General features: G+C 43.0%; 1 protein-coding gene and 1 non-coding gene across 2 annotated transcripts; both read right to left on the bottom strand.

Annotated features, from left to right (window-relative positions):
* Positions 1–4,132: 4,132 nt before the first annotated feature.
* On the bottom strand, positions 4,133–7,280 carry Rpl39 (ribosomal protein L39). Its single transcript, XM_055604948.1, has 3 exons — positions 6,933–7,280; positions 6,362–6,465; positions 4,133–4,341 (listed from the first exon to the last, which is right to left on the bottom strand). The coding sequence occupies exons 1-3, from the start codon at positions 6,933–6,935 to the stop codon at positions 4,293–4,295; spliced, it is 156 nt and encodes a 51-aa protein (XP_055460923.1). The 5' UTR covers positions 6,936–7,280; the 3' UTR covers positions 4,133–4,292.
* LOC129674918 (small nucleolar RNA SNORA69) lies at positions 4,837–4,968 on the bottom strand. The gene has a single exon (XR_008719856.1). It is a non-coding gene; the product is annotated as a small nucleolar RNA SNORA69 (small nucleolar RNA).
* Positions 7,281–13,315: the final 6,035 nt, after the last annotated feature.

Below are 13,315 nucleotides of genomic sequence, written 5' to 3'. Positions count from 1 at the left end.
AATAGATGAGTTGGGGTGTCTGAATGGGGGGAGGGCTCCCCTATTCTGAGAAAATAGGAGGAGGGAGATGTGGGAGGATGGGTGGGACTCAGAGGAGAGGAGGGAGGGATATATGGCCAAGATGTAAATTGAATTAATTAATAAAGAATTTCTCTTAGCTGGGTGTGGTGGCACACACCTGTAATCCCAGCACTCAGAGACATATGTGCACTTTCATACACTTATGTGTACACACACACACACACACAAAGTAAATAAATGAATAAGTACATTAAAAAAAAAAAAGAAAATGAAAATCCTGAAACAATAGGAACTGGGGATGAGGTTCAATGGCAGAAAGCTTGCAAGGATTCAATACCAAGTGGGGGTAGGGAGAACACACATTGCATTTATACATCTAAAAACAGGGGAAAAAAGTCCCCGTAAAAATAACCAACTTTACAAAAAAAAAAAAAAAAAAAAAAGAGCCAGGAGGCTGTGAGTTGGAGGCCAGCCTGGTCTACAAATTGAGCCAAGGCTACACAGAAAAACTCTGTCTCCAAAAAACAAACAAAAAAGTTTCTATTGGCATATATACATAATAATGGCCTTCATTCTGACATTTTCATACATGTGTATAATGTATTTTGACCATAGTCACCCCCTATTACCCTCTCATCCCTCTCCCACTCACGTTGATCCCCTTCCTTTTCTACATATCATTTTTGTTAGGTTTGTTTTGTTTTGTTTTTTATTGTTGACCCAATGAGTTTAATCAGGGTTACTTACAGGATCACTGGACAACTGCCCTGTGGCTATAGCACTGAAGAAATCTTTCCTTCCCCCAACAAACTTTAACTATTAATTGATCCTCATGGAGGGGTTGGGCCTCATGAGCCCCTCCCATTCTGTGAGGAAATATTAATAGGCCTGGTCTCCTGCTGGTCTAGTGTAGGTAAGTAATCACAGCTACTTGGAATTCTAGTACAATGAGCAGGATGTGGCTCCCCCAGGTCTTTAATTCCATCACTAAGGAGGCAATGGCAGGAGAATCTCTGTGTGTTCAAGGCCAACCTGGTCTACATATCAAGCTACAGGACAATAGGACCACAAAGAGACCTTGTCTCAAAAGAAAACAACAAAACAAAGAGTATAATGGTCATGCCATGTCTCAAAGACATCTACAACATCTTACCTTTTCCTCAGGCTCTTACCTCCCCTTCCTCCACATATCTTTTATAAAATGTATGAAGGTTTAAGAAGTTACAACATGGGTGTAGAGAGATGGCTCAAAGGTTAAGATCACTGGCTGCTCTTGCGAAGTGTCCCGAGTTCAATTCCCAACAACCACATGGTTGCTTACAACCATCTGTAATGAGATCTGGTGCCCTCTTCTGGCGTACAGGTATATGTGTAGGCAGAACACTATATACATAATAAATAAATAAATCTTAAAAAAAAAAAAAAGTTACAACATAAGTTCTCTCTGTGTAGCCTTGGCTGTCCTGAAACTGGCTATGTATTTCAGGCTGGCCATAAACTCACAGAGATCTGCCTGCCAAGTGCTGGAATTAAAGGCATGAACCACTGTGCCTGGTAAGTGACTATATTCTCTCTGAAAGTTGCCTTCAGTGGCCTGTTCTTTACTTTTTTTTCCAGACAGCTTGTCATGTATCCCATGATGGATGACCTTGACTTTCTGTTCTTCTCAACCAGTACTGGGATTACAGGCATGTGCCACCATACCCCATTTTGTTGCAATTCAGTGAAAAGACTGAACTCTTTTTTGCACATGTTTAGACCTTTAGTAGTTTCTGTAAGGGGCTGGATAGAAAACTCAGCCTAAGAACTTTCAAGCCTGGAACAGTGGCACAGGCCTTTAACACCAGCACTTGGGAAACAGGGACAGGCATATTTTTATAGCTTCAAGGGAACACCGTAAATTCCAGCACAACCATGGCTATATAGAAAGACCCTGTCTCAAAAAATTCAATAAATAAATTTTTTAAAATGTTAAAAAAAAAAAAAAGCAATCTTGTGGCTTTTTCAGAGGACCTGAGTACCCATGTCAGTCAGCTTACAAATTCACAATCTCTTACAAGCTGTAAGGGATCTGACACTCTCTCCTGGGCTCTGTGAGAACCAGCACACTGTCATGCACACAACACACACCATTTAATTTTTTTAATTAATTACACTTTATTCACTTTGTATCTCAGCTGTAGCCCCTCCTTCCCTTTTCTCCTCCCATGCTTCTCCCCAAGTCCACTGATAGGGGAAGCCCTCCTCCCCTTCCATTTGACCCTAGCTTATCAGGACTCATCAGAACTGGCTGCATTGTCTTCCTCTGTGGCCTGGTAAGGCTGTTCCCCCCCTTAGGCGGAGGTGATCGGAGAGTCAGTCACTGAGTTCATGTCAGAGATAGCACCTGTTCTTACTAGGAAACCCAGTTGGACACTGAGCTGCCATGGGCTACATCTGTGCAGAGGTTCTAGGTTATATCCATGCATGGTCCTTGGTTGGAAAATCAGTCTCACAAAAGACCCCTGGGCCCAGATTTTTTTGTTCTGGTGCTCTCCTTGTGGACCTCCAGACCCTTTCAGGTCTATCTCCCCCTTCTTTTATGATTCCCTGCACTCTCCCCAAAGTTTGGTTCTGAGTCTCAGCATCTGTTTTAATACCCTGCTGGGTAGTTTTTCAGAGGCTCTCTCTGGAAGCCTCCTGTCCTGTTCCATTTTTCTCCCTCTTCTGATGTCCATCCCCTTTGCCTTTCTGAATGAGGATTGAGCATCTTACCCAGGGTCCTCCTTGATTAGCTTCTTTAGGTGCACAGATTTTAGGATGATTATCCTATATATGTTTAATACCCACCTATAAGTGACTATATACCATGTGTCTTTCTGCTTCTGGGATACCTCACTCAAGATGATCTTTTCTAGTTCCCACCACTTGCTTGCAAATTTCATGATTTCCTTGTTTTTAATTGTTGAGTAGTATTCAACTGTACAATTTCTGTATCCATTCCTCAGTTGAGGGACATCTAGGTTGTTTCCAGATTCTGGCTATTACGAATAAACCTGCTAAGAGCTAATGTCCTTGTATACTTGAGCATATTTTGGACATATGCCTAGGCGTGGCATAGCTGGATATTGAAGTATCAGTATTCCTAACTGTCTGAGATAGCACCAGATTGATTTCAAAAGTGGTTGTATATTATGCTGGGCAATGTCAAGAGTGAATACCTCTATGCAACCTTGGACGCTTGAACCCAGCAGAGGCTGGCACTCATTTATAAGAACATGCTTTGCAGGCCAGTCACTTCATCATATGAATGTGTACTTATATATGGCTCTAGGATTCCACTTAAAGGGCTCAGCGGTAGAGGGACCTTGTCCTAAATTGAATCCCTAGTATATACGGGGGTGGGAGAAAACTCCATCCAGGGAGTTGTTTGCAACCCCACACACTATCTTCTAATAAATGCAAATTTAAGATTCCTTTTAGGGACATAAATCTGAATTTTCATGGTTCTCAAACATGCAGAAACCTGGGCTCAGCACTTAGGAGGCAGCAGTTGGATCTGTGAGATCCTGATTCAAACAGGCTTTGTGCAGGTGTGGTGATGCATACCTGTAATCCCAAAACCTAGGATTGAGGGCAGCTTGGGCTATATTGTGAGTTTATCAAGCACCAAAATTAGTTTACAGGGTCTGGAAGAGATGGCATAGCAGTTGAGGACTTGTTCTTGCAGAGGACCTGGTTTCAACTTCTTGCACCCCAATGTATACGTTCATACACATAAATACTAAAAAATAACCAGTCTGAAAGAGGTTCACAGTTAATTCCCAGCAACCACATGGTGGCTCACAACCATGATATGGTGCCCTCTTCTGGTGTGCAGGTGTACATGTGAAAAGAACACTGTATACATGTTTTTTTTTTAAATAATTATATATACAGTATTCTGCCTGCATGTACACCTGCACACCAGATCTCAATAGATGGTTGTGAGCCACCATGTGGTTGCTGGGTTTTAGAACCCAAACCCAGAACTTCTGTAAGAACATCAAGCACTCAAAAGTACTGAGCCATAGAACAAGCCTTGTTAGGTCTGGTAGGGCAAGGGGAAACTCAATGCTTCACAAAACAGAAGAGCGGTTTGACACATTCTACATTTTATTATGAGACAAACTCCATCCCCAGTTTAGACAAAACCAAAATTCCATCTGGTAGGATTGACTGATAATCACAGGACCCAGTTGATGATGATCGTAACTCTGTATAAACCTTTAGTCTTGCCATTGTGCGAATCCTTACAGACCCAGCTTTGTTCTCCTCCAGTGTCTTCTCTTGGAGTTGTACCTGTATGGAACCAAGCCACAAGTTACAAGGTGGTTTGGTCATAATCTAATTGCTCCTAAATCACAGACGTGGCCTTTTCAGGGAACAGGGGAGAGACTGTCTACAAAATAAATAATTGCTACACATGTGAAGGGCCCTGGTTTAGCAACCCATGTCAGGGATGCATGAGCTAGGACAACCTAGTTTAGAAATAAACAGGGCCTGGGAATTACAAGGACTAGCACATTGGAACTCAGATTAGATTAGGTGTCCCTAGAACTCACATTAAAGCAGGAGAGAGCAACTTCAAAGCTGCACATGATAAAGTAGCTTGAAAGCAGGCGCAGTAGTGCACACCTATAATCTCAGCATCCAGGGAGGCAGAGACAGGGAGATCTGTGAGTTCGAGGCTAGCCTGGTCTACAACAGCAAGTCCAGGACAGCCAGGACTATACAGAGTAACCGCGTGTCTGAAAGAACTAAAAAGGCTTGCAGAGCAAGGCCAACCAGTCTCTGAATTGTCCATGTTAAGGTGTCATGATTTTACCATAGAAAAGCAAAATCAGAAACAATCAACATGGCTTTTCTTTCAGCAGGATAATGGTAGTACTCCCAAAAAACTGAAGCACTATAATTGCAACCTGCTTTTAATTAAGTTTTCAAATATGTAAGAGAGGCTTAGGTTACAGTCCAGTGACAGAGCACTTGCTTAGTAGGCAGGGCACCTTGGCTCAAACCCCAACACCCATAAATGAAAGCCAGAAAATAAGTAATTATGTGGGTTTGGGTACATAATCTCCCCAACTCTAGGATATATTAGATGAACACATTGTGTAGTACCTCAAAGCTTTTCTTAGTGTTATATGTTGGCAAGACCATGGGTTTGAAAGAGTGTTGACTGCAATTAAAGTATGTATTTTAAAAAGAGCAGCACCAGGAGATAGACGATGGCAAGTAACTTGAATGTAAGGCCAGAGTGGGTTATTGAATATCAAGCTTAAGTGGCTAAATTAACTAAGAACATGGACCCTCAACTTTAGCCCCAGCAGATCCACACCCAGATTTTTACTATTAATCCCAAAGCCAAGCAGGGCATTTGTTTAATCCCAGCACTTTGGGAGGCAGTTGAGTCTGAGTTCAAAGCCAGCCTGGCTCACTCAAATTAAACCACCACCCCATAAATGTTTCTAGGCATTGGCAAAGGCCTGCATCTCAACAACACAGAGGAAGCTTGAGCATAACTGTGGAGATCCCACCAAGCCAGTAGGCAGGCACCATGGTTCACAGGGTAAAAGTTCTTACCACCAAGCTGGACAAATTGTGTTCAAACCCTAGAACCCATGCAGTCAAAGAAACTGTCCTGTGGCCACATGAAGACATGCATCCCCACAGACAAATGGAGTAAAGCAACACAAACATTGACATACCAGAACTGTCACTGATCACCTAGCAAAGTCCCAGGATTTTTTTCTACCTAGTTCCCTTCCCTCCAAGACTTGTCTCAAAGGCTTCGGACAAGACTCAGTAAGGCACTCCCTCTTGTATGAGAGGGGGCCTGGGTTTGATCTCTACCAATCCTCTCAAAAGCCCAGCTGGTCCTGCTTTTTTCTGAAGCTGATTCAACTTTGGCAGCAGAGTTTCCCATCAGGATAAACAGTTAAATTTCCTTAAGCTTTCATAGGGAAATTGGTAAGGAATCGAGAAAGGTTGTCCCCATAGTATAGCTGTGACCATGCAGGAACCAATGAAACATACTTACAAAGGAATTTCACGGGCTCTAGACAAGGTTAAGTAGGGAAAGCCCTTACTATGGAGCCTGGTGACCTGAGCTGGATCCCCAGGACCTACTAGGTGAATGGGGAAGTGATTACTGCAAGTTGTCCTCACCCACATACACCCGTTTACACAAAAGGAAAATCAAAGCGTTCCAGCACAGTAGGCAGAGGATGGCCAGGATTTCATTTATTTTTCGAATGCGTATCTACATGCCTAAAATTCTGTAAAAGCTAATGAAATCCAAGCAGGACAACAGAGGTCTTACCTGATTTTGTTACCAGTTTTCATCCGAATCCATTGAGGAATAGGACGATTCTGCTTTTGTTTCTTGGCCAGGAATCGCTTGATTCGGAAAGTCTTGTGAGAAGACTACGAGGAGATGCAACCAGTTTAGCAACACCAGAACCTAGTCATCTGGGGCTGTATTTTGTAACAGTAGTATCTACTTTTGAGGGGTGGTGTCTGGGTAATTTTGATTCATGCAGCCTTTCACATTAAGTAGGCATGTAAAAGGTATTGAAGGCAAAGAGCGCTAACCGCACCCCCCACCACTGTAGGAGTAGATGCCAATAAACATAATCTGTCAGTAGACAATGAATGCTGTGCTGTTGGCAGATGCTTCAAAGGAGTGATGCTCGAACTTCTGAAGATACCATGAAGTACAGTTAACGATTACTGTAGACAGCTTTTTTCACAAGTTCCCTTTCTGACCCTCTCCTCTTTGTGCACATCCAGAGAAGACTACAATTCAATCACCCGAGACCCAAAAGTGGCCCAAAGTTACCCTCCTTCCTCAGGGAAGCCGCCTAGAAACGGATGGCGGCCGATAATCTTACCATGACAAGAAGCCCAGTTAGGCGTAAAGCTCACGATGGAGGAGGAAAGGCGAAGAGGAAGGCCGGGCCGGAAGAACACGATTAGAAGACGGAGCTGGGGGTGGAGCTTAGGATGTGACGCAACGTGTCTTCCGGAGCTCCGCCCTGACGCTCCCTTGGGGCTGTGGAAACCCGCCCCGGATTCTAGGAAACATAATTCTCAGGCCTCCGCGTCCGTGGATGTGTTCCTCCAAGTGATCGTCACAGTCTTGCGGCACTGTCTTCGTGGCCGGGGTAGGTGGCCTTTGAGAAGCACCAGAGTAAAAGCCCTTAGCAAAACCCGGTAAACGGAGTAGGCGGGACCAACTCTGAGAAGGGCGGAAAAAGGACGCTGTCACTTTCTCACAGGGCGACTTCCGCCTGTCTTTGAAAGGGGCGGGGCTTAGGGTTGGGCGTGCACCTTCAAGGCGGGGCGGGTGACCTGGCGGAACGAAGGTAGATCTAGAGAGATTGTTTAACGGTTAAAACACTGTTGTAGAGAAACCCAAGTTCGGTTCCTAGCACCCCCCTCAGGTGTCTCACAGCCGTCTGTAATTCCAGCTCCAAGGGATAATATGACTCTGGCTTCCAGAGGCACCTGCACTCAGGATTTACATGTACGTATCCCCATGAAGACACACACTAACCAATAATCAAAAATAACCAAAAAATAAATAATAATAAAAGAGCTGGGCACGGTGGTGGCGCACACCTTTAATCCCAGCACTCAGGGAGGCAGAGACAGGCGGATCTCTGAGTTTGAGGCCAACCTGATCTACAAAGTGAATCCAGGACAGCCAAGGCTACACAAAGAAAAAAAAAAAAGGTCGCAGAAAAAAAGAAGTTGCAGGGCGGTGTTGGCGCTCGCCTTCATTCCCAGCGTTCAGGAGGCAGAGCCAATCGGATCTCTGTGAGTTTGACGCCATCTTTGTCTACAGACTGTGAATTCCAGAACAGCAAAAGGTGCACAGAGAAACCCTGCCTGGGGGGCGAAGTGGGGTGGGAGACATACAGCAGGGCAAGGGGAATGGTTAGTGGATAAAAGCAGTAGCCTGCAATCCTGACAACCGGAGATCAAGTCCCAAAAAAGAATGCACCAGGCATGGTGGCTCACACCTTTAATCTTACCAAGTTCAGGAAAGTAGAGGCAGGAGTATCCAGGACTACTACATAGAGACCCTGTCTCAATTAAAAAAAAAAAAAAAAAAAAGGGCGGAGCAAAAAGCGTGGTGGCCAATGCCTGGTCTACAGAGCGAGTCCAGGACAGCCAAGGCTACACAGAGAAACCCTGTCTCAAAAACAAATAAACAAACAAAAAGCAACAACAACAACAAAAAACAAGCCAGGTGTGGTGGCGATCACCTTTAATCCCAGCACTCAGGGAGGCAGAGGCAGGCGGAGCTCTTTGAGTTCAAGGACAGTGTGACTTGGTCTACGAAGTGAGTCCAGGACAGCCAAGGCCGCAGAGAGAGACCCTGTCTCAGAAAAAAAAAAATTACTTAAGATATATTTCAGTTCTAGAGCACTTGTCTATCATGAATGAGACCCATGGTTCTGTTCCCAGAACAGAACAAACAACAAAAAAGCTGGATGTAATAATGTGTATCTGCAACCCTAACATTCCTACAGCACAGTAGGAGGTGGAGACAGGAGAAACACCTGAAAGATTGAGGGCCAGCTAGCTGGAGTACTTAATACAGCAACACAAACTCTTCCTCAAAAGGTGGAAGATAACAACTAACTCACTTTGATCTCCAAACAAGTAATGTGTAAATAAAACAGAAAGTTGGGTATAGTTGTGTACACCTATGATGCTCAGAAGGCAGAGGCAATAGGATCCTGAGTGGTGGGCCAGCCTAGGTTATATATTGAGACCTTATCTCAAAAAAGTAAAATAGAGGGAATGCTATTTAACAAGAGGCTGAAAACTAAAGATAGTATCTGTTAATGTAGAAAGTTAAAGATTCCTTTTATCAGTGCTAAATTACTCTCAGGACTACCTTGTATATGCCTTCTTGGGGAGGGGACTCAGTCCCTGATGTGGAAGGCCTGAGAACCTCATGAGTATCCAAGCCACCCCTTCCTCACTACCTCACAGACACCTAACACACACTGCCCTTAGCTCTGGAATTTCTCCTGTTTCCTTTTAGCTTCACTTCTCCCAGCACAGCAGCTATCTTGACATGGCTGCCCACAATGTGAGAACTCATGTTGTGTCCAGTGCTGTATGATCAGTGCTCACTAAAGGTTCAGACTCATGGAAGTAATATTTTCTGCCAATGGACAGTCAACACCCAAGTGGTAACTGTAGAGTCACTATTTGATGTCTTTACAGTGGAAAGTGTGATTATAGAGATTGACCGTGTTGCTATGATGTAACAGGCAAATCCTATCTCTTAGGTTTCCAAGCAAAACCAGAGGAACAGAGGAAAGCTTTACGAAAGAGGGTTTTCTTTGCTTTTTTTTTTTTTTTTTTTTTTTTGACAGGGTTTCTCTGTGTTGCCTTCCTAGACTTGCTTTGTAGACCAGGCTGGCCTGGAACTCAGAGATCTGTCTGACTCTGCCTTCCAGAGTGCTGGGATTAAAGGTGTGTTCCACCACCACAACCAGCAGGAAAGAGATTCTTGCTGTTCTCCCATCTGCAAAAGAACAACAAAAGAGAACAGAAAAAGAATAGAAGGATGTTTAAAAAAAAAATTAAAGGCTCAGATACTAAACTGAGAATGGTGGTGTAGGGCTATATTCACAACCATTAGGAGGCAAAAGTAACAAAATTCCTAGGATTTGAACAGCCAGGGCTATAGAATGAGAACTTGTATAAATAAATCCATGCATACAACTCTTATCTTTTCTTAACTGCTGCCAAACTTTACAGCTTGCTTACTCTGAGTGTGAGTGTGTAGCCAGAGTTACTTACTTTGTGGGTTCTTTCTTCCACCTGTCTCAATCCCTTTTCTTCTTCCCCTTCAACACCCAAACACTAGATATGGGACAAAAAAGGATAGAGAGGAAAGGAAAGAGATCCTTGAATAAAGTTGGGGTCAGAAAGGGGGCTGGCGATATTATTGGACTACTTCCTGCTGATTAGAGGTTGTCAAGTTCCTTGGGGCAAGTTTGCTATCAGGATATCTAGTTTCTTGTTTCTTTTTTTTGCACAGGATTACCTAATAAACCGAAACCAACAACCCACCCCACCACCTGGGACCCTAGCATTTATATACACTCTGAAAATGCCCAGAATTCCACTCTTCACACAAGCACAGAAACTATCTGCAGCTGGCAAAATGCTTGCTACTTCCCCCACCCCTCACCAGACCATGAGGCAAATCATAGCTGCTGTGAAGCAGCCTAATATCCCCACAACTTTGGTTAAAATTAAAACATAGTGTTGTTTGTGTTTTTAAAGAAACCAAAATTCCAAAATTCTCACTACAACAGTGTGTTTCTTCTCAAATTCTAATTAAATGATCCTCTAGCTTCAGAAACAAACAAGCTCGGTATGGTAGTGAACTCCTTTAATCATAGCACTCAGAAGGCAAAGGCAAATCATCTCTTGAGTTCAAGGCAACTCGTTCTACAAATCCAGAACAGCCAGTGCTATATAGAGAAACCCTGTCTTGAAAAAACAAAACCAACCAAGCAAACAAACAAAAAAGACTCAGATGCCCACTGTCTGAATTGTCTTCATCCTGTCTCTAATTTCAAAGAAATCAGGAGCTGAGAGTGTAGCCCAATAGTAGAGTACTTAGTTAGCACCACTGAGGGTTTGGATTTAATCACCAGCACCATGCAAATTACAAAAAAATAGCCAGAAGTGGCATACGTCTTGAATCCCAGCACTCAGGGAGGCAGAAGCAGGTAGATCTCTGTGAGTTCGAGGATAGCCTTGTCTGCAAAGTGAGTCCAGGACAGCCAAGACTACACAGAGAAACCCTGATGGAAGGGGAGGAGGACCTCCCCTATCAGTGGACTTGGAGAGGGGCAGGGGAAGAGATAAAGGAGGGAGGGTGGGATTGGGAGGGAATGAGAAAGGGGGTTACAGCTGGGATACAAAGCAAATAAAATATATTTAATGTAAAAAATAATTTAATTAAAAAAGAATACGAAGAAAAAAATAGAGATTGCAAAGGAGAAAAAAACAAAAAAAGAAATAGCCATTAAAAAAAATGAAATCTGTGCCTGAAGGAAAAAGCAGACCAAAGTGGAATGAACTCTTTCTCCCACATTTGTGAAGAAATCTGATTATATACACAAAAAATAATAAGATTATAGATAAAAATTACAATCTTGCCTTTGTGTGTATATGTGTGTATGTTGCTAGGGATGGAATCCAGGGTCCTATACATGTTAGGAAAAGCATTCTACCATGGAGACATACCAGCTCCTGAGTTTATTCTTTGTTGTTGATTTTTTTTATTTTGATTTTTATTAATTACAATTTGTTCACTTTGATCCCCCCTGTAGCTCCTTCCCTCCTCTCTTCCAGTGTTGCTTTTTTGAGACAGGTTCTTACAATGTAGCTCAGGCTGGCTTCAAACTTACTATTTAGCACAGGTTGACCTTAGAGTGCTCCTCCTGCCTCAGCCTCTTGAGTACCAAACATTATAGATAATATACCATCATGCCTGGCTTCTATATGTTTATTATTATAAATAACATGAAATTATGATTTATGGCAGCAAAGGTGGGACATAGTGGCACATACCTTTAATCCTAGCTCAGGGAGCAGAGACAAGCAGATCTCTGTGAGGACAGCCTGGTCTAGAAAATGAGTTAAAGGACAGGCAGGGCTACACAGAGAAACCCTGTTGCAAAAATAAAATAAAATAAAATAAAAAACAAAGAAAAATAAAGGTGCTAAAGGGGACGGAAAAGAAACAAACTGGGGTTTGGAAAAAGGGGGCAAGGGACAGTAAGATACCTCAGTTGGTAAACCTGAAACCTGAGAACCAAGCCCCAAAAGTTATTCTCCATTATGTCATTTATATTGTGTAGCTCCACAATATAAATATAATAAAAATCAAAATTAGGACTGGAGAAATAACTCAGTGGTTAAAAGTTGGTACTACTATTTGGAAGGGGTTAGGTTTTGAGACAAGACCTCTCTACATACCCCTGGATGTCCTGGAACTCAGGCAGGTCTTGAACTCAGAGAGCCAGCCATCTGCTTCAGCCTCCCGAAATGAAATGCTAGAATTAAAGGTAATGCCTGGCCTAAACTGGTACATTTGCAGAGGACCCCAGCTCCATTCCCAACATTCACAATGATTGCCTCATTACCAGCTCCAGAGAACAAAACACCTCTCTCTGGCCTCCATAGCCACACACACACACACACAAATTTAAAGAAAAAAAATCTTTAAGATGTCAGTTCTTAACAGATTAAACAATTGCTTAGCAGGAGGGAGGGCCTCCTGTGGTTGCAACCACAGGATCCAGTTTAGTGATTTTCCTCAGCAGCACTTGGCAAGAGACTCCCAAACCATTTTGTCCTCTCATAGCCCTTCTCACATTGCACACCGAATTCTGATTAATTCCACTTGTCTCTAGTCACTAATGTATCATGAGTTACTCAAGGACAAAGACTTGATTTTTCATCCTTGTCCCTAGGGACAGGTATAGAGTGAATAGTAAATGTTGGCCAAATGAATAAAAGTGGAAAAAATTTGAAGGGGGTGGGAAAGTAGGCTTGACTCAGAGCTGGACAGGCCTGGCAAGAAACAGAGGGAGGTGCTGACAGGAAAACTGCCCTGAATTTATTCAGCTGCAAACAGACCAGAAGGGAGGGAGGCACATATTGTCAACTCTTTACTGATGGCTGGGGAGTAGCCTTTTTCTTAAGGCCCGATAACGTGACCTCTATCTTGGCTTCTTTTGGCCGCCTCCTTTGCAAGAAACCTAAACTATTGGTTATTTTCTTGGGTATTCGTTCTCTTACATGTCTTCATACTTTATATTTGAAATGATCATTTATCACAACCACTTGCCAATTTGTTTTATTTCAAGGCCAGACTTCTACTATAAAAAGTTATAAATGATAACTGAATCTATTCTCAACCTAATGACTTCCTTCCAGGCCATTAATGGTCTAGAAGTACCACATCTGTGGTACTCTTCAAGGATCTTAATTGAGTTTTCTCTAGCATCAAGCATACTGGCCACTCCCTTCTTTCTAGTGCCAATTGAAGTGAGCCTTGCTTACTCTACCATCAAGCTTTATCCACAGCCCTGTCCACTACTCCTGTTTTTTGGTGTTTTGATACAGGGTCTCATATAGCTTAGGCTGGCCTCAAACTTACTATGTAGCCAAGAGTAGCTTGAACTCCTGGTCCCCCTATCTCTTTCTTCCAAGTGCTGTTATTTGA

The sequence above is a fragment of the Psammomys obesus genome, unplaced genomic scaffold (genome assembly GCF_907164565.1).
Source record: "Psammomys obesus unplaced genomic scaffold, mPsaObe1.curated_primary_1811, whole genome shotgun sequence".
Classification (NCBI taxonomy): domain Eukaryota; kingdom Metazoa; phylum Chordata; class Mammalia; order Rodentia; family Muridae; genus Psammomys; species Psammomys obesus.
The sequence above is the reverse complement of the archived record's forward strand: the minus strand, read 5'-3'. Positions and strand labels throughout refer to the sequence as shown.